Source organism: Euprymna scolopes, chromosome 7, assembly GCF_053919585.1.
Source record: "Euprymna scolopes isolate OS-2025 chromosome 7, ASM5391958v1, whole genome shotgun sequence".
NCBI lineage: Eukaryota > Metazoa > Mollusca > Cephalopoda > Sepiida > Sepiolidae > Euprymna > Euprymna scolopes.
Window position 1 is genome coordinate 15,563,639 of NC_136488.1, and position 20,928 is coordinate 15,584,566.

Below are 20,928 nucleotides of genomic sequence, written 5' to 3' on the forward strand. Positions count from 1 at the left end.
TACATTTTTGCCATGGCTCATTCACACGGCTTTCACAGAGAGACTCATTTGAAAACCTTAGTTTTCTCTCCTTGAAAACATAATGTCATTCATCACCGTTCAGCTTTGTTTGGTTTACCATGTTTTGGCCTCTGTTGTCCCTATCATGTCACCTATCTTTCATTCAACCCTAACAACAATTCTGTTTGCAGATTAGATTCCCCTGACCTGCACTAAATGTGACCCTTGTCAAAATTTACACTAGCTAATTTAATTGTTACTGACATAGGGTTCTTAATGTTTAGCATATACAGCATAATCATGTTGACACACTGGTTCTCACCGGATCACCGAAGTTAAGCAACGTTTTATTCAGGAAAGTACCCAGAAATAAATGTTGTTACAACACGAAAAAGTGCGTTCGAGCTATTCTTTGTCTTGGTCCTCTTTGCAACGTAGACTGCATATGACGTATGGATCTCATGTGTAAACGTGTATGTTACAAACTAATCTGCATCACTGGCCATGCTGATGAATTGTATTACCAGTGAGTCATTGACAGCATTATACAAGCAGGCAAAATTGCTTGTTCATAAATCTTTGTTAACTTTTGTCATATGTTGCTTTCACGTTCTAGTGATTCTCTATTTTGACTTTAACGCTTTCAGCGATCCTGTTATTTTCATCTGTTATTTTCATCTGTTATTCCTGTTTCTTAAAGTACCATGATTGAAAGGATTTGATTCGTTACATTAAATTATCAGCAGCATCTGCAAATGAACAAGATGCAAATGAACAAATGGCATTACTCACAATGATATTGCAAACTATTCCGGGTTCCTTGAGTGTTCCTGGCTAAAAAAAATATGATTGCAGAAAAATATTGTTGCATACATTGTAACCATTGAATTATTTTAAAAGAATTTAATATTTTTTTTGTAATTTTATTTATGCAAGTTTTAATTTGTGGTCTGAGAGAATATACATTTCATATCGAAACATAATTTTCATTGTATTTTCTCTAATTTTTAATTATTGATATAACTTCTACACCAATTTAGTGTTTTGATCTGGGAGTAAGATAAATTGTTCAATGAAAGACACTAATTCTTAGAACTTAAAACCACCAGGAAATCTGAGTGCCAATTAATGAAAAATTAATTAATTACAAAATGCTGTATGCATAAATCTAATCTTCTAATCTATATATATATATATATATATATATATATATAAGCGAAAATGTGTGTGTGTGTGTGTGTACATTTTTTCTGTATGTCCGCTAAAGGCTTTTTTCGCCGGGCTTCTCAGGGGAGGGGGGGTTACTATCGCTTACAACTGTTTATATACTCCCTAGATAGTAATATCTATGATTTGTGAATGCGCGTCACGGCTAGATTTATTTACATCAAATTTTACATGATTCTTGCTATTTCGGCCGTTCTCGTGTTCATTCGTCTTTTTCATATAAATAAAAGCGAAACTGATGTGAAACTAAGGAGCAGTTCTCAATATTTGGTCAATGTCGGTTTTCACCGTCATATCAGACAATTGCTTTCATTTAGACACTCCCCTAATAAAGGGGGAGCTGGTTTCCCCAACACGTTGGGAGAAACAAAACCAGACAAAGTTGAGTAAAAAAACAAACCCAAAACAACTACCCCGCAGTTAAAATTCAGTGCGGAAATGTTACGTGCGTTTCATTCCCTGTGGCGTGATGTTTGACCTCATTAAACACGCACCTTTTGTCACATCACTTTTTAATCATTTTATTTCACACATTCTCAGTTTTCTGCCATCGTAGCATGGCGGGAAGTCATCAGCCTATTAACCTCAAGGGTTCGGGTTCTAGCCTAACTAACTAGTAAAAGTTTTGTTTTTGTTTTGTTTTTTTACACCTCCAAACACCCGGGCAACGCTGGGTACCCCTGCTAGTCTAGTATATAAAATAAAGTCAATCTCTTTCTTAATTTTTCTTTTTTGTCATCAATAGTTTTCTTACTATGAGATCAATATTTGATTCTGATAAAGCGTTGGTGGAGCATTGCATTCCGCATCGTAGCGATTTTCAAACATTTGCAAGTTTGATGGAATTTACGTATAGATCAGATTAACCCAAATACACAGTAATATTTTTTTTCCTGCGTTATTGTTAAAAACGACTATAATTTTTTCTAACACCATTTGAATTAAGGAGACTGAAACTAAGGAATGTTGAATTTAATTATCATCCTATCTCCCTTAGTTTTCTTTCATCCCTCCTCCAAATATTCAAGTTATTTATTTTTTTAATCCAATTATTTATAAAGCCAATTCTACTGAAAGTCATAGATTATGCAACCTTTTTTTATTAAATACATAAGAATTCCCCAACGTGAAAGTATTATGGCTAAGATAATGCTAAATAAAAATATATCTATGTTTCAGCAATACGTCAAATATTACATGTTACTAAAAGTCAGCTATCGCACAATCACGTTGACACACCGGTTCTTGCCAGATCACTGAAGTTAAGCAACAATGAGTCTGACCAGTACCATTTGGGAAGGCTAGGCACTGTATGTACCGCGCCGAGTCATGCAATTTCCAGGTTGGTATATTAGCGTTTAACTTGCTGAAGGAGATACACCCCCGAATCAAAACAGAAAGCAATGGAAACTGCTGTTTTGTTTTCTCGAGAATACCATAGCTCTACAATTTAGAGAGCCATGGTCACCGATGCTGTTAAAAAAAAAATGGCAGGGTCACTGATGATGATGATGATGATGATGACGACGAGGACGACAATGATGTCAAATATGCAGAAATATTTTGCTAAATGCATGAGGTTACTTAGATGCAATTGACAGGACTTGAACTTGAGGCTCATTTATTGCCCTGATACAAGTGTAGAAAGCTGATTGGTTAATTTAATCATTTGACTTACTTTTCTCCCCCAAACAAGGCATATTGCACTTGGAACATAAGAGGCTACTGTTAGGGATCAAGTCTAACTATGTGAGGAGTTGAATAGTAATATGTTTGTTTACATTACATTTAAACTTCTGCATGTCAGTACAGTCAAGGGAGCTGGAAACAGGGAAGGAATTCCAAAGTCTGGCAGTCCAAGGGAAGAAACTATTAAAGTAGGTTTTCTGGCATCTAGAGATCTGAACAGTAAAGAGTGGTATTTTGCTGTCAAGTCAGTTGGGAATATGTTCGTCGAATATGTATGTCGAATATGTATGTCGAATATGTATGTCGAAGGGGCGCAAGTACTGTGAATTTATCAGAGCACATTCCATTAAAGTACTTGTAAAACAGGCACAGGGATGCAAACTTGTAACGATGGGACAGAGATTGGAACTTGGTTGATAGTATGGGGCCTTATTAGATTGGAGACTTTTTCTTTGGATCCTGTCTAAGAGAGAGAGAGACTAGTTGTAGCTGCACCAACGCAGATGTAGCAGCAATACTCTGTGCATGGGTGAATGGTGGCTTTGTAGAGATGTATGATACTTTCTGGTGTGAGTAATTTTCTAGTATGGTAGAGGGAGCTTACCTTCTTTGCAGCAGACTTGGCAATGTCCTCAATATAGAAAGATTTGCTGTTAAGACAGTTTTACTTTACAACTTAGAAAAGAACTACAATGTAAAGTTTGAAAAATGTATCACCCAATTCTAGAGTTGTTGTTTTTTTTTTTTAAATGTGTTACTCTATTTTCTATTTAAATTTCTACAAAAATTGTAAACTCCAATTCCCCATCATTTGGCCAAATTCATCTTTTAAAGCAAAATATGGCTTCCCCATATTCGATACTGATATTAATTTAAGTAAAAGCAGAGCAGAAACCACTTGATTCGAAGTGAATTTTAAATCGAGATTTTCTCTCAGTCAAAAAATTATTTCAATGTAGAACTTGCCACTTTTCATTTAGGACAAAAGGAATCAATTTTTATCCAAGCAAATAAAACAGCATCGCTTACGATGATGCCAGTCGCCTCTTATCTCCTTTATCGAACTTAGAAGTGATATTAAGTACTTTTCTTATTTCTATTTTACTGTTTCATTTTTTTTTTACCTTGAAAGATCTTTAATTGCTTCAAAGATATTTTATTGTTCACTTCAATATATATATATATATATATATATATATGTGTGTGTGTGTGTGTGTGTGTGTGTGTGTGTGTGTGTGTTGTTTATTCCTTTTTGTCCTCATGTCATAATGATGGGATTAACTTTCTTTTTTCTAACATGATCGCATATTTGAATGCATGCACCATTAATGTACATTTATTCCCTTTAACATTCTTTTTCATTTTTAGCAAGAAAAACCGTTCATATTGCATGTATGTATGCACATTTATTTGCTTCTTGCATGTTTGCTCCATTTTTTTATTTTTATAATATTTTTGCCCTTGCTTTTTGTTTTTTTTTTTTTTTGTGCTTCTTTATTATTGAACAAGTTTTTGAATTGAAAAACAAAACATTTCTGAGAAAGAGTATTTTCTTGTATTTGGTGCTTATGAAAAACTCGTTTTGTTGTGGTCTAGATCATTGCAAGAAAATACATGAAAAATTAAAAAAGCTTTTTCTTCTTTTTCATCTTTATAGCCATACTAGCACATGTACCTGGCATTGCCCGGTATCAAACGTAACGTTAAATTCCTTTTTTTTTTCTTTTTTTTTTTTAAAGTAAAAGAAAACTGAGACATGTGCATGCAAGTATTATATTTTTTCTAAACAGTTCACATTTTGTAGGTAAAAAAACCAAAAAAAACTGAAGCTGAGATCGAAACCAAAACCTAAAAGCAAGTATGATAACCATTAGGCCAGCTTGATACGATCTTTAAAAAGTGTTTTCAGACCTACTTATTCTTAAAATAAGGAATTTGTTATGTGGATTCGTGTATGTGCAGTGATAAAACAGTTAACAAGCAGGTAAAAATCCGATGCCCCCCCCCCAAGTACCAATTTTCCAATTTCAACCCCTTAGTAGCCCTTTCTTTTTGGACGAAAATCTATTAAAAAGTTTTTACATGTCTGAATACCCTATATACCAAATTTCGAGTCTGTAGATCAAATATTTGTTGAATATATAGGTTGAGAGCTGTCTTCACAAGCGCACACATTCTCACTTATGTAGATATACTACAAGATGTACCCGGTACTGCCCGGTATTAAACATAATGTTAAATTTCTTTAAAAAAAACAAAAAGAAACTGAGACATGTGCATGCAAGTATTATGCTTTTTCGAAACAGTTCACTTCTTGTAAGTAAAAAAAACAAATACTCATGCTGAGATCGAAACCAAACCCTAAAGACAGTGAATCAAGTATGATAACCATTAGACCAGCTTGACACGATCTTTAAAAAGTGTTTTCAAACCTCCAAATAGTTGACAAATAAATAAAAATTCAAAGACTCACGCAAGTACCAATTGTTCAATTTTGACCCTATAGCAGTTCTTTATTCCAGATGAAAACTGATTAAACAGTTTTCCACATGTCTGAATAACCTATATACCAAGTTTCAAGCCTGTAGATCAAAAATTCATTGAGTATATAGGCTGAGAGTTGTCCGCACATGCACACGTTCTCACTTTAATAGATATATAGATATACACACTCGACATATCAGTGATTCAACAGGTCACAACCAATATTTATTCTGCTTTGATTTCAATCGAAAATTCATAATCTTTGACATTTGAAAACTACCGTGCATAATTAAAAATAGGTCTCTTCATTTCTATTTTATTATTTGTACTCACTAGGAGTTCTCACAGGCCATTATGAAAGTTAACTCATCGATGATAACCAAAAGTGTTCTTTGGAGTCTGAGTAACGAGTTTCCTCAGATTTCTAATCTTCACCTATTTCGATAACCTTTGCAAATGACTTTATACTATTGTAACAGCCGTTTACCATTCCTTTCTTGTTGGTAATGACACTGGAATTTGGGTGACAATTAGCTTCCTCAAGGTCCCAGTACTCTTCACATTCATCCAGTGAAGGTCTTGATGGTGTTTTCCCTCCTTGGTCCTTCCATCCTCCTTAACCCTTTACTACTATTTTGTGTAATACTAGCCCAGGCTGATGCTCTTTTTTTTCTTTCTTTTTTTTTTTTTTCATCATCATCATCATCATCATCATCATTTAGAAGAGACATCATTTCGCAATCTAATTTACATGTTTATGTCATATACAGACACATGCAGGTAAATTAGATTATCACACTGAAAAAGAGTCATTCTTTGTTTAAACACTCACAGAAACATTGAGAAATATTAGTGAGGGTGAAAGAAATACATAGATAGCTGTTAACTAATTAAGACCAATTATAACAATGTAAACACTATTTTAATATAACTCAGTCCCCAAAAATAAAGTATATTCTAACATGAATTTTGTGTGATATATATAAAAAAAGCCTTAGGAAAACAAACGTTGATTAACTTATATATATATATATATATATATATATATATATATATATATATATGTATAGTAAAATTATATGAACATCAAAAAAAAACCTATGTGGATTCATCGTTGCAATGACGGTACTCACCCTCTTCAGAGATCTGTAGAAACGATTATTAATCTGTGTAGCTTTTTTTTTTTTTTTTTTTTTGCTATTTATATAATTTAATTTAGAATAGCTCCATATATGTTTTTAAAAATATTGCTTTTCATTCATATTTTGTTGAACTGGGAATCAATTGTAAAAGTGATATTCTCCTGAAGGTTCAATTCGCAGTGAAAAATACAATTGCGGATGACTTAAAACCTCTTTTCAGTCATCGGTGATAGAACAAGAGCATGCTACCTCCGTAAAGTAAATAAAGTGCTTCGTTTGAAAGTTCGTCCAAATTCCCAAGTTCGACAGAAACTTTCGCAAATTTGACATGATACACCTGAAGAAGGTTGAAGGTTACATCGACCAGAACATTGTGAAAATGACGCTTAAGATGAGAACAGTAGTTTGAAAAATCCAAATAATATGAATAACTAATCCTCATTTCCAGAATTGCTTTTTAGTTCAGTGCATTTCAACGTCTGCGTGTGTTCATAGTTATTCCCTTTTTTATGTTTGTTTCTGTTATATTTTGGTAAATTTGCTCCTTATTGGCTCCATCCATTTGTTACACATTAAGAAACTATAGCTTTTAACACAACACTGATAGGTACACTATAAGTATTTTTGTAATAAACGTCTCTATTCCTCACCCCTCTCTCTGCACTTGTCTTTGTTCATCTCATGATATAAAACTGTTTGTATAAACAAAACTGTTACTCAACGTAATTTTTCACTTTTTTTTTTTATTTATTAAGTTCAATTATGAAACAAATTTATTCATGACATTATTTTCTATTAAATTGTTCAAATCCTGTATCCATCAATTGGAAATTATTTTTCACTTATTTTCTATTTAAACCTAGTCATCCATAAACAGAAAATGGAGTCAACAGAAAATATCTTGATCAAATTTTTTGACCAGTAAATTTGTTGTCAATTGTTGCTCCACCTTTCTTATTCTCTCCCCTTCTCTCTGTGTTCTTTTGGTTTTGTTTTTTTTAATATATTTTGTAAGTACACTATTTAAACATGTGTTCATTACTTTTTATTTAGCAACAAATACGAGAGATGTTCCTAAAATAATGCCTCCCATTTTTTATTCCACCTGAATGGATCATAGGGGATTGCACATTGCATTGTTATGATGACTGAACTTATGCATTCATGATGTGAAAGTTTGATCTCTCTGTTGCAGATATTGATGGTATGAGATGCTAAGAAAGCAACCCATGTCATGAACATGCATCATCGCACTCGTTAAACATTTACAAAGCTGATTCAGTTGTTATCAGCACAGTTAAGAGACGGGTTTGTCGATTTTAAAAGGTGACAGCAATGTTAGTGATTGATAGGCGCACTCTGACTTTTACAAGCGGAGCATAAAAAGGGGCAAAAGTGCATTGTGAATGGTGATGACTATGTAGAAAAATAAATTCTAGAGCACACAAAGTTGCTCGTTTTAATGGTACCATTTCTATCTTTTTAGGTCTTCAACATAATTTTTTAGGTTAAAAAAAATAGAAGGCCTTACTTTTGGGTCTATCCTCATATCTTTAGATTTTTATTTAATAATAAATATTTTAAAATCATATATTATGTAATCTAATGTGTTTTATTTTTACAAATGATAAGCTTTTGTCCATGCTATTTAACAATATCTGTCTGAATATATGCATATATATATATATATATATATATGCATATATATATATATATATATATATATATATATATATATATATATGTATATGCATATATGTATATGCATATATGTATATGCATATATGTATATATACATATATATGCATATATGTATATGCATATATGTATATATACATATATATGCATATATATATATATATATATATATATATATATATATGATGATTGCAACGTCTTGTCAGACGAGTGCCACTCCCTCAGACATTTAAAATACATGAGCCCAAATGTCTGAGGGAGTATCTATACAAAGATGATGTTACAGTCTTAGCTTTGTACGACAGCTAAGTCTCTCTCTCGGTTCAAAATGTTGAGATCCAGCAACAAGCAAGAGCAAGATAGCCAGCAACAAATTAAACTGCAGACCAGCTTAATGCGGGTACTGGTCTCCCGCTTTATGGTTTTTTAAATCAGAGATTTGTTTCTCCTAGAAATGTTGCCTTCACTACGGCTTACGGGAGCCCTCTCCACCCCATATATATATATGTACATATATATATATATATATATATATATGTACATATATACATATATATATACATATATACATATATATATATATATATATATATATATATATATATATCCATTCTTGTGGATGAAATGAAACTTTTTCACACATAACTCAATCTCAGAACTAAAGAATACTTTAGCATCTTTTTTGTTTGATTTAAACATATAGAAAAAGTCTAAACACAGCTTTTATACATGCGGCAGCATACTACATGTGAATTTGATATTCCCTAGACACATCCTCCTTCTGGGGAAGTTGGTTCAACCGGCCCAGAGTGAATGCTACCACACACACACACACATATATATATATTTTAATTTCATTTTAACTCTAAACAAGGCATAGTGCAACTTTGATTACTATCGAGGGCATAAGTTGCAGGGATACTATGTAGGGAGTTGAACAGCAAGATATTTAATCACATTACCCTTGAACTGTTGCATCTCAGTACAGTTGGGAAAGCAGGAACCCAGAAAGGAGTTCTAAAGTCTAGCAGTTCATTGGAAAAAACTATTAGAGTAGAAGACCTTCTTACATCTAGGGATCTCTACTGTGTAGGGGTGGGATTTTGCTGCTTGTCAGGGGTATTTACGCCAACGAAATAATGTGTGTGTATACACACACACACACACAAATTTGGTTATGAATTTGCATCTGTTTCTGTTAAACATTTTGTCATTTTTGTTGCGCACTGGCTGCATCATTATTGCCTTTTTCTCTGCCGACAATTGTCGACATATTTTGATATTCTGAAAGACAGTATCTAAGTCTAAATGTGACAATGGATGAAACATGTATCCATCACTTTACACTGGAGTCAAATTGGCAATCAGCTAAATGGATAGCAGTAACTGAAAAACAGCTCAAAGTGACTAAGGACACAAAATATCAACACGCAATGTTTTGACTCTCATATTTTGGGATTTTTCACTGATTACCTTTATAAAAGAAGGATCATCAATTGTGAATATTATAAAGTATTTTTTGGTGCAATTTTAAGAAAAATTTCACAAAATTATGCTTCAAATGAAAAAGACAAGTCCTCTTTTCACCTAGACAATGTATTGCATCACAAGAAGTCAATGACAATCGTGGCTACATAACTTGCACTTTGAATTGTTTTGCATCCACCTTATTCTTTAGATCTGCTCCTCCTATAGTGACTACTGGTTGTTTGCAAACCTCAAGAGAATGCTCCAGGAAAAAGATATCAGTAACTGAAGCATATTTTGAGGCATAAGATAAATTCTTGTACAAAAAAGACATTAAATTCTCTAGAGAAGTGTTAGAATCAGTGTGTCGTGCTAGGAGAAAACTATGTTGATAAATAAAGTTGAATTTTACCTAAAAAATGTTGTTTGGCCTGAGATATATTGAATGATGTGTTACATTATTTAAAGTTTTGCATAGGTACTGCATTAAATAATTAACATTACGGAACGGATTTAATGTTATTTATTTTCATTTTATATCCATTTGTTTTTTTTCTTCTGTGCATTCTGTGACTTCATGTTTATATCATGTTTGAAAGGGTAATAACACATTGTTTACTTCTTTTTCATCTGCACCAGTCTCTTCTCCGTGTGTGCATTACATAACAGACAATAAGAGCCTGAAATTAGATTGTATGTGTCCATTTTTTATATTTAGGGTGCCATAAGTGTCTCGGGTTCAGTGATGAGCAACGCTAAGCAACATCTGATGCTTGAAGTAGTAATAATGTGTATAAATCATCTTCTTGATTTTGAATTGATTGAAATGATCCGTTCAATATTGACATTTTGTTCAGTTATTCTGTTTTGATTTCTCGGTAGAATTTATGAGATTTCATATTGATTCTGTAAGATTTAATCATTTAAACTAGATCAAAAACTAGTCAACAATTAATGTTATATGGATTGATTCTGAACCAGAAAATAGCAATTCTTCTTCCTTTGCCAGAAACATTGCTCATGGAATGTGAGGACTAAGGACAAAATAAGGGAAGCGAGAGTTATGAGACAGCTAAAAGTAAACCTAAAGCCAAGTTTCTATTCTTCTTTCTATAATAAGTCATTACCAGTAATTATTCACTGATCCAAAAAAGTGGTGTTCCCTGGGATCTGAGTGACAAGTTTCCTGAGATGTCCAGTATTCTCAGCTTCATTCCATTATGTTTCAAATCACTGTATTCTCACAACAGTTAGCTATTATTGATTTCTGGATGATAGCCGTTATTAATTTTCTCTGGAATTTGAAGAGCAAAGATTTCAGCAATTTGCCTGTCTTTCCAATGAAGATCTGGATGGTGCTTTCTCTTCTTGATCTTACAACCCTCCTTGTCACTTCATAACTTTTATTTTTATTGGTAACAATAGATGCCAGTACCACCACGTGTGTGTATGTTTTGAGGGGTGCAGTGATTATATTTTTTTAATCTTTCATAAATTTTTAAATTAAAGAAAACACGCTATGTGATATACATATATCTGTACGTGATGTTGCCAAACTAATCAAAAACCTTGATTCCAGTAAAGCAACAGGCCCTGACAGTATTCCAACTAAAAAACTTCAACCAGAACTAGCGCTCATACTTACAAAACTCTTTAAACATTGTTTTAAGGAAAATAGCTTCCCATCATCCTGGAAAATCTCATCAGTATGCCCTGTATTTAAGAATTCAGGTGATCGCTCATCCCCCTCTCAGAACAGGCCAATAAGTCTCCTGTGCGTCATGAGTAAATTGCTGGAATCTGTGTTAAATACAGAAGTAATCAACCATCTCAACAAAAATAACCTTCTTAGTAACACTCAATATGGTTTCCGTTCTGCTAGATCTACAGCAGATGTGCTTACAGTTATATTTCATAGGATTAGCAAATCTCTCGATGGAAGCAACCTTTCTAGGGCAATTGCTCTTGACATATCAAAGGCCTTTGATAGGGTATGGCATAAAGGTTTACTTCACAAGATCTCTAGCTATGGTATAACTGGAAATGTCTTCTCAATTATTAAATCATTTCTTTCTGATAGGTTCATAAGAGTAGTAGTTGAGGGGCAAAAATCAGAAGCTCACAGTATTAATGCTGGAGTTCCTCAGGGGTCCATCCTGGGCCCAACTCGTTTCCTGATCTACATTAATGATCTTCCAAATCACATCCTTACATCATTTGTAGACATTTATGCTGATGACACTACCATCTATGGTAGCACATCTAAGACAGTAAATGACCAAGTTTTCTCTGATTCTCTCTCCTCTGATCTTGAGCACGTAGTACAATAAGGAAATGAGTGGCTGGTTACTTTTAATGCATCTAAAACCAAGCTTCTCTCTTTACATCATCAACACTCTGATCCACATCTAGCATCAATTGAAATGAATGGCTCTCGTCTTTAGGAGGCCTCAAGTTTTGACAAGCTTCTGGGCTTGACCATTACTCCTGATCTTAAATGGAACATGTACATCAAATCTGTTGCCAAGGCCGCTGGAAAAATTGTGGGATCTTTCTATCGATCCAGTAGATATCTCACTGTTGATGCAATTCTCTATCTATATAAGAGCCAGGTACGTCCAAGGATGGAGTACTGTTGCCACATCTGGGCAGGAGCTGCTAGAAAGAACTTGTCCTGCCTTGATAGAGTTCAAAATAGACTTCGTAGCCTCGTAGGAGATGTCCTTTTCTCTTCCTTGCAACCTCTATCTCACAGAAGAGATGTTGCGAGTTTGTCTCTGATTTATCATTATTTTCATGGAAAGTGTTCAACTGAGCTTCAGTCTATGGTCCCCTCTCACCAAACTTTCACAAGAAACACTTGTCTACCTGAAAACACTATCAATAATTCCCCCCACTCTGTATCTGTGCCTAAACCTAAACGTAGATTCCATGAACAAAGTTTCTTTCTTAGAATTGCTCGCCTTGCTTCCATTTTCCTGCTTTCCGGCTGACTACAATATGGTTGTTTTCAAATTTAACGTAAACAAGTTCTTGATGAGCCATTCCATATAAGTTAAAAAATTTACTGAATTGATTACTATATTGTCCAATTTCTACTGTACACTCTTTAACCCTTATTTTCGAGTGGCCTCTTGGCCTTGATAATGTGGTGATACCTGTGTAAAAAAAAAAAAATCTACCATGGTAATTTTAGTTTTCTTGCTTTTGTTTAATGTTCCCTCTGTGTTTTCAGTTGTGTTTATGTAGTGTTATTCTTTTCAGTTTATCTGTGATTGAGTAGCATTAACTGGTTTCTGCACTGAAGGGTTTTTCTTAATATTCCAACTGTCTTGTATGGCATCCATCCTCTCTTCGATTTCAATTTAGTTTTTTTTTTTCCAAGTTTTTCAGAATTGTTCCTTTTAAACTTCTATCCTTAAAAAAAAAGATATTTTTTAAAGATAAAATTGGATAATCGAAAAAGAAAATGAAAGTATTTATGGGATTTAACGATGTTCAATCGATTCTTTAACGAAACTAATTTTTAAAAAGTAAAATGGTTGGCCATAGTTTATCAAGTTTTTATTCATTTTCTCAAATATTTTCTGTTTTCTCTAAAAATTGTTTAACTGTTTATAAAGAAATTCTGGTTCGATTAATGTTTCTAAGTTTTCTTAAAACATTTTTTTTACAATACATCACATTTTTTTTTATTTTCAAAGTTTTTGATTAACAATTAAGGTGTGTAAGTCAGAATCAGACTTGTGATGCTTATTGTAAACATAAATATATGTAAATATATATAAAAGGCAAAACGCGCGCATGAGTTTTTGTACGTCCAACAAAGGCTTTTTTTGCTAGGGTTCGCATCGCTTAATAATATCTAGGATTTGCAAACGTGCGTTGCATCAAGATTTATTTGCAGCGACTTTTACAAAATTATTGTTATTTCGGCTTCTCACATGTTGATTCGACTTCTCACGTGTTGATTCGACTTTTTCGTATAAAAGCGAAACTGATATGAAACTTAGGTGCGGGTCTTGGCCTCTGGGCTGGGAGCGTCCAGAAAGCAAATGGACGTTTGGTAAATGTCGGTTTTCACTGTCATATCAGACAATTGCTTTCGTTTGGACACTCCCCTAATAAAGGGGGAGCTAGTTTTCCCCAACTCGTTGGGGAAACAAAACCAGACAAAGTTGGGTAAAACCAAACCCAAAAGAACTATCCCGCAGTTAAAATTAAGTGCGGAATTTAATTTCCTTTAACCTAATTAGATTCGCCGTGCTCCTGCCATTTATAAACGTTAAATTGAAATTGTTTTCAGTTACTTTCCTTCGTGGACGAGTGGGTAACTTAATTTTTTTTTTATTTTACTTTTTCTTTTTACATCATTTTGATGTTTTTTTTTGGGGGGGGGGGTTCCATTGGATCTACCCCAATTCCCAACACACACACACCTACAAAAAACTTTTTTTTCATTGTTTTTTTTTTGTTCGTTTTTTAATATTTGTTTTCGAGCCTACTTTCCAACCAAAACTTTTTTTTTCTTTTTTGATCTCCCCCCCCCCCACACCTATAAACACCCAGGCAACGCCGCTAGTCTATATATATAAAAGGCAAAATGTGTGTGACCATTTCGTGTATGTCTTGCAAAGGCTTCTTTCGCACACGCTCCCGGGGTCGTTACTATTGCTTAAAACTGTTTATATAGGTCCTATATCATAATATATAGGATTTGAGAATGCGGGTCGTCTCTAGATTTATTTACGTCGACTTTTATGAGATTCGCGCTATTTCGCTCTGTCACCTGTTTGTCCTGCATTTTAGTATAAATACAGTGAAATTAAAACGTTGTGTTCTCGGCTTTCGCGCTGCTTTTCCCCCTTCCCATCATCATCTGGGGGCAAGTGAAAACTAAAAATAACGATCCCGAGATGACCTCATTTAGCGTCTTCTTGTCAATCAAACCTCTTTTACTAGCTTTATAAGCCTTAACTTAACACGCTAATAAATTACTGTCACTCGTGGTCGAGACGGTTAAGTTGTTGGCCTTGATCTCCACCGCCGCGTCGTCAAGGCTTTCCGGGTTCAATCCCTCTTCCCGACCAATACTATTTTTTTTTTAATATATAAAAAGCAAAATGTGTGTTTGTATGTCTGCCAAAAACTTTTGACATCCGCTTCGAACCGGATCCAGACTGGTACCATCTAAAAGAGCAATGTCTCGGTCAAATAATATGTGAGAATTAGAAAAAGACGGTCAATTATTTCCTATAGAAATAGACGTTTGCTATGAGGGAGGGTACCAAAAAATCGTTGCTTCATGACGATTTAGACTAGCTAGCATGCATGAATGATGTTCTTTCTTGAATTGCTTTAAATAGAAAAAGAAAAAAACAATGTTACTTTGATGATTTTATCATGGAGCAGTGGTTATCAAGGCAGCGTCATAAACATCAGGTTTTATGTTCGTGTCCATGTAACGGATTTTTTTCCCCCATTTATTTATGCCATTATTCTTTGTTCATTTCTTCTTTATTTTCCTTTCTTTTTTTTTCACGCCCATGTAATAGACTGTTTTTCATTTGAACAGGGTTATTTATGCGATTTTTTTCGTTTACCCCTTTTATATTTCCATCGGGTAGCCATGCTCTTTTTATATGCCTGCTCTTGCTCAATATACTTACTACACCACTTCTCTACATCCGGGCAACGCCAGGCACCCCTGCTAGTCTATTATATGAAAGGGAAAATGTGTGTTTGTGTGTCTGCCAAAAACTTTGGCAGACACATCCGACCGTGATAACATTGGTATTGTTAGAAAGATCAATCTCTTGGATGAAAAATATCTAAAAATTGGACCGTTTTTTGCAAGAAGGTGTCAGTTTTTTGTCAAGTTTTTACAAGTCATATGCCTACCAATCTGAACGTATGTTTATAAAATGTTATTTCGAAGGCCCATGACGTCATAAGTTGCCGTGGCTGTGACGTCATAACACCTTAGCGTTTTTCACCTCGTTTTCCTCTTTCATATTACAGGTTCGAGCCTGCCTACTGTGGTAATTTTTTTTTTTTTTTTTGCTGCTATTGAAACATTGAATTGATTGAAATATTTTTTTGGGGGGAGGGGGTCAATATCTTTAGTATACTAGCTCTCTCCATCAGGGCAAGGCTGGATACCTCTGCTAGTCTATTATATAAAGGAGACCTTTTAGTGTGTGTGTGATTCTATGTTTGCTAAAACTTTTGTCATCTGCATCCAACCGGGTCAAAACTGGTACTATCTGAAAGAGCGATGCCCCAGATGCATAATATGTGAAAATTAAATACAAAAAAAAATATTTATTCTGTGGAAGTCAACTGGACCACTTTATGGAAAGGGGGGGGGGGTCCTTTTTCACGTCGCTTTTTCCACAAGTCATGCACGTGTATCAAACTGTATAAAACCATAAAAAGTTTACTTTGTAACGTGATGACGTCATAAGCAATCATGGCAAAAGTGTCGGCAAAAGTATTTGTCTAGGGTTTTGCCTTCCCCTTTTTCGCATTTCACATTCGAGCCCGGACACCGTGGCTCATTTTTTTTTTTTTTTTGGTCGCACGATACTCCCTGCTATTTTGATTGAAAGAAAAGTTGTTTTCATTTATTTTTTTCGACGATTACATTTTTGTGTTTTCATCCGTTCTTTTATTTTTGAAATTGTTGTGGGAATAACGATGGAATTGACATATAATAATGAAAAAGTGCTCAATATCTTTATAGCAGGTGTGTCCAGCTTGAGAGCTTGTCAGCAACTCTGTTCTTTACAAAAGTCTCCAAATACCACCTTTGGATGTAGTACTACGCAAGAAGCATCTCTGCTTGTTTGGTCATGCCAAGCATAATGGTGTGTGCATAAATGTAGCCTGCACCCATGGGATACAGTATTTTAAAAACGAAAAATATTGTATCCCGTGTGTTCAGACAAATGCCTTTCATATTAGTATAGATGCAGTTTCCTGACTCACCATGTCTATGTAGATCTGTCTTCGAATCCCAACTATTTCATTGTGTATCTTATTGGAAGTGCTATTGTAGTTGAATTGATGTGATTATTGATCAGTCTTGAAAGTTGAGTTGGGAGATTCTGCAGAATATATTGAACCTGTGTCTGTGACAGCAGGTGATGAGACCGAACAAATGTCCCCATCTGTGTTGAGGAGGAGGAGAGTGGATGTCCCCTTCGATACATCAATACATTCCACTCAATCTATTGATACCTGTTTGTCAATAAAAGCCATCACGGCTGACAATCAATACGACGCTCATCTTGACTATCAGCATTTTCCTTTGCATGCAACAGCAGCAACAGCACAGACAGCGCTTTAATTATCAAAGATGGCATATTTTCATACTTCCATTTCGATTATTGCTGGCAAAAAATAAATTCTCTGAGATATATGCATGGAGAGATGAAAAAGCAACAAAATATATATATATTATCTATGTAATAAATAAATATATATATATATATATATATATAGTCATCCACATACAGTACTGTTTCGCTGTTTCACAGCTCATCAGTGCGGCCAGACAGCCAACTACCTCAAGCCAGGATTGAAACCCGACCGTCTGTACGATGGTCAAGGCTCCTACCCATTACGCTATTGGCGGCTGCTGCGTGAGTCATGAGTTTAACGATGTTTTGACATCGTCCGAACTACCTCTGCTCAATTTGTTTACACAAAAAGCATCGCTTATACGCTAATGGTAAACTTCTCAATATGCTCAACTCAAGATAAGATATATATACACATACACACATTATTTATATTTAAACTAGCAGGAAGACTTAACATTGCCTGGGATTGAATGAAGATCAACAAATGTTCCACCCTCCCATACTTTTATTGTCATCAAAATCGGTGAAATTGCCCATTTTTTAATCAAATCGATTGATTGCCTGCTCTAGTTGAAGGACCTCCCCTCTTGTAGTCTACTGGGAGGAAGCTTCACTTAGTCCACAATAGATTTTAATTGAACTGTAGAGAATCTACTGTTGATTTTATAAAATTATCTATGAATAATGGCTTCACTTAAAGTTTAAAATGCAAAAGTCAAGTATCATTGTTCATTTATTTTGAACGTGCTTCTGTCTTATTAAAGAATTAACTATTGATTTTATGAAATTATTTTTGAATAATTAAATTTATTTAAATTAAGCATACAAAATTATGGTTCAGTTGTGCTCTAAAAACAAACATTCATTTTGAATGCGCCCCTGTCTTAGATTGTATAAAAGTGTTAACTTTAGTCGAAATCGGACGTTCTTTACTCAGATTTCAACAAAATTATTTATGTTGCTACACAAAATTATTTATATTGCTACACAATCATGACAAAGTTTTAGTCATTCAGTTATAAATAACTAAAGATTTTCTCAGGTGATACCAGTCCCTTCTTTTAGAAGATCAAATCCTTAATCTTGAAACTCTAAAAAATGTTAATTTAAATATAAATAAAAGGTATATATTGCTCTGTTTATTATTCAGCACTATTACATAAACCTCATTTAAATTTATGGATTTTTATCTTTAAATATTCTTAATTGGGAATATATATATATATATATATATATATATATATATATATATATATATATATATATATATATATATATAATGTGTGTGAATACTGACTTTCAACAAGATCTGAAATGTAAAATCTGTGGCAGATTTCTTCTGTCTACAACTGGCTTGGTGAACCATGTGAAATCACACAAGGTTAGATAAGACTAACAATTTTATGAGGATGTGCTGCCACCCAGACCACACAAGTATTTTTTTTTTTAATTTTTTAAAATTATATTTTCGCTCCAAACAAGGCACGTTGCCACTTTGACATAGGGGCTACTATCAGGGACATAAGCTACAGGGGTACTATGTAGGGAGTTGTGCAGCAAAGTGTCGGTTCACATTACACTTGAACTTCTGCATGTCAGTACAGTTGGGGAAGCAGGGACCTGGAAGGGAATTCCAAAGTCTAGCGGTTCTGGGGAAGAAGCTACCGGAGTAGAAGGCTCTTCTATGTCTAGGGATCTCTACTGTGAAGGGGTGGGATTTAGCTGCTTGTCGGGGTATTTGAGTCGAGGTGGTACAAGTGCTTGCAGTTTGTCAGAGCATTAACCGTTAAAGTACTTGTAGAGAAGGCAAAGGGATGCAACATTTTGTCGATGGGACAGAGACTGAAACTTAGATGACAGTTTAGGACGTATCAGATTGGCGACTCTCTTTTGAACCTTGTCTAGGAGCGAGAGACTAGTAGCAGATGCACCAGTATTGTTGCAATATCTGCGGACTGGTCTATAAATCTGCAAGCAGTTTGACACGATACTCAAAGGTGCATAATATGGTCCCTCTACAAGAATTAGCAAATACTGGCAAGCTCCCCTGCCACATCTGTGAATGATTATGCAGTGGTGGAGCTGGAGGGAAGAGCCATCTACGAGGGGCATGCAATGAATAATGCCCCTGACCCACTTCCCATAGCAGTAGAGTAACGAAACTTGGCACAGTTATTAATCTTTCTCTGCATAGGAACCACCCAGAGTTATGCATTTTTCCCATCGTTTGATGCAGCTCTGGAGACCCTTTTTATAAAACACCCCAGGTTGGTCCTCCAACTACGACGTGACTTCAGAAATCAAGTCTGCATCATCTGGAAAACGCTTTCCTTTCAAAATCAACTTCATGGCTGGGAAGAGGTGAAAATCAGAGGGTGCGAGGTCAGGAGAGTAGGGAGGATGGGGAAGGATTTCATAACCACACACCCGTGCTTCGGATCTGGCGACATGCGAGTTGTGGACCGGAGCATTGTCCTGCAGGAGGAGGGTATCTTTGCTGATCTTGCCCCGCCTCTTGATTTTGATAGCTTCCCTTAATTTCCTCAAAAGTGAAGCATAATAGGCTCTTGTAATTGTGGTACCCTTTGCTAGGAAAGCTGTCATCACTACTCCGTCCTGGTCCCAGAAGACTGTGAGCATGACCTTGCCAGCGGAGGGCTGCACCCTTATCTTCTTTGGAGGTGGTGAGTCCAAGTGCTTCCACTGCATTGACTGGGTTTTGGTCTCTGGATCATAGTGATGGACCCAGGTTTCATCCTGTTTAATCAGTCTTTTGAAAAAGTTTGACTCATCTTCTTGGCACATCTTCAAATTCATCCTCGAGCACTTGACGCGTTCTCGCTTCTGGAATGGTTTGAGCAACCTGGGAATCCATCTGGCAGACACCTTATGCTTATGCAAATAGTCATGAATGATAATTTCCACAGACACTGTACTAATCTTGACATCTTGGGCTATTTGGCAAATAGTAATGCGCCGATCTTCCAAAATGGCAGCCTCAACTTGGACAGATGCCTCATCAATGGCAGAAGGGGGCGACCAGATCTGGGAGCTGTTTCCACAGACTTCCGGCCATGTTTGAATTCACGATACCAGCGTTTTACAAGGTCATATGATGGGGCATTATCACCATCAGTTTCTTTCATTTTATCAAAAGTCTCCTGTGGTGTGCGTCCTTTCAAATACAAAAACCGGATCACTGCTTGACATTCAACAGGCTCCATTTCACACCTGACTCAGTTCAAACACATGTAAAACAGAAACCGCAATTAGTTCAGAGCTGTAATTTGCTACATAACCCATAGAGATATAAATCATTGCACATGCAAAATTTCAGCTAGATTAGACAACTGGAAGTGGGTCAGGGGCATTACTTATTGCACACCCCTCATACGTGCACATGGATGCTCAACATCAGCATGAAGAGATGGCAAGCTTCTGTCAAGAAGTTGCTATCATTCTATATATATATATATATATATATATATATATATATATATATATATATATATATAAAATGGATTTAAGGAATGTGGAAAGATTCTTTATACAAGAACTCATCAGGATATATAAAGCTCAACATTTGAGGGTGGAGCATAACGAAATTAAATTTAAGACAAAATAAAATAAATATAGGTATTTATGAATTCATTTGTCTGTTCAATACCATTATGCTTTGAAATGCCTAAGTATAAAGAGGGCTTATAACCCCTCTTTCTATTTGATGTTTTTCTTTATTGAACCAAAAAATGAATTCATATGTACCTATATTTATTTTATCTTAATTTTCACATGTACACATATATATACAGGGTGAAGCATAGCATAAAATGAAATTAAAGACAAAATGAAAT

General features: G+C 34.9%; 1 protein-coding gene across 2 annotated transcripts in view; it reads left to right on the plus strand.

Annotated features, from left to right (window-relative positions):
• The window catches only part of LOC145279614 (uncharacterized), a 350,943-nt gene that overhangs the window by 292,684 nt on the left and 37,331 nt on the right, over positions 1 to 20,928 (plus strand). Inside the window, exon 17 of one of the 2 annotated variants that reach the window (XM_080130812.1) lies at positions 4,285 to 4,308. The exons of the other annotated variant lie outside the window; for it this stretch is intronic. Coding sequence (XP_079986938.1) covers positions 4,285 to 4,308 — 24 coding nt within the window. The remainder of the gene's footprint in view (positions 1 to 4,284; positions 4,309 to 20,928) is intronic. 2 annotated transcript variants of the gene reach the window in all.